The following is a 1,131-nucleotide window of genomic DNA, read 5'->3' on the forward strand; positions in this document are numbered from 1 at the left end:
ACAGTAGAGGCCATGGCTCGGAAGGGAACGTCGACATCGCTAGATGTTACAGGTTCTATGCATAGTCCATCATAGGCGTTATCCTCGTGGATGACGTTCGCACCAGCTCCAGAAGGGATAACCGTAGAGTTAGATGGGGGTGTTTGAGGAGGAGTAATCTTTTTAGATTTCCCCTTACCGAAGTCTTTCTTAGGCTTAGGTCCCACCTTCTTCGGTTGATCTGCTGGTGTAGGAGCAGTACAGACATACGCTAGATGTCCCTTCTTCAGGCAACGTTGGCAGAATAACCTGTTGACTGGGACCTTGCAGTCTGTCTCTTGATGCTCTGGATTGCCGCACTTAGAGCATCTTTTCTGTAGATCGACCACCTTGGGCTCAGTACAGAGTCGAGCTGGGTGACCGCTCTGGAGGCACCGATAGCACTTTATAGATAAGGCATCGCTGCCAACGGCATGGCAATAGGTCTCTTCTTGAGGATCGTCTTCACACTCGATGACATGTAGACGACCTGTCGATTTACCACTGGGCTTGTTGACCGTAGATGAGCGTTGGAGTCGGCCCTGCCGCCTCCTCTCATGCTCTGACAGTCGATCCACAAATTTCTTATATGATATTTTGTGGTTGCCCACCTTGGTCTCGACCTTCTCCTTCAGATCGTTGGATGATAGACCATCATACAGACGTCGTTTGAGGGTAGACTCTCTCGGCCCAGCTCGTAGATATACCAGCTCGTCAGCTAGAGTTTCTAGCCTTGATATGAACTGGAATAATGTCTCGCTAGATCGCTGGGTACAAGTGTTGAATTTGTACTCGGCTCGAGACAAAGCCTCATCCGTGTCGAAAGTTTTGCGTAGTTTACGACAAAGTCGACGTAGATGATGCTCATAGCTTTGATGACATCTAGCCGGTGGCTCGGTCGCATTAGTTAGCTTACGCCATAGACCGGCATCGATGTTATTCTTAGCCCATAGATAACGGGTGACGGCATTGTGACCCTCCATAGCGAAGTCGATCTCACGGCAGAACATAGTGCCGCTTCTCTCGTCATCATAACCGATGAACATAGATTTGGATTTGGCCTTAGCAGCATTAGATGCCGCTGAGTCGAAGTCCTTGTCAATAATGCGTGAT

The 1,131-nt window shown here is 49.2% G+C and overlaps 1 protein-coding gene across 1 annotated transcript; it reads right to left on the minus strand.

Annotated features, from left to right (window-relative positions):
• Positions 1-103: 103 nt before the first annotated feature.
• Pmar_PMAR015795 (conserved hypothetical protein) lies at positions 104-1,028 on the minus strand (the record flags this gene model as incomplete). Its single annotated transcript, XM_002774337.1, has 1 exon — positions 104-1,028. A coding segment is annotated over one exon (925 nt), but the record flags the coding sequence as incomplete, so codon positions are not given.
• Between the last annotated feature and the right edge of the window lie 103 nt (positions 1,029-1,131).

This window comes from Perkinsus marinus, assembly GCF_000006405.1.
Source record: "Perkinsus marinus ATCC 50983 genomic scaffold scf_1104296958276, whole genome shotgun sequence".
Classification (NCBI taxonomy): Eukaryota; Perkinsozoa; order Perkinsida; family Perkinsidae; genus Perkinsus; species Perkinsus marinus.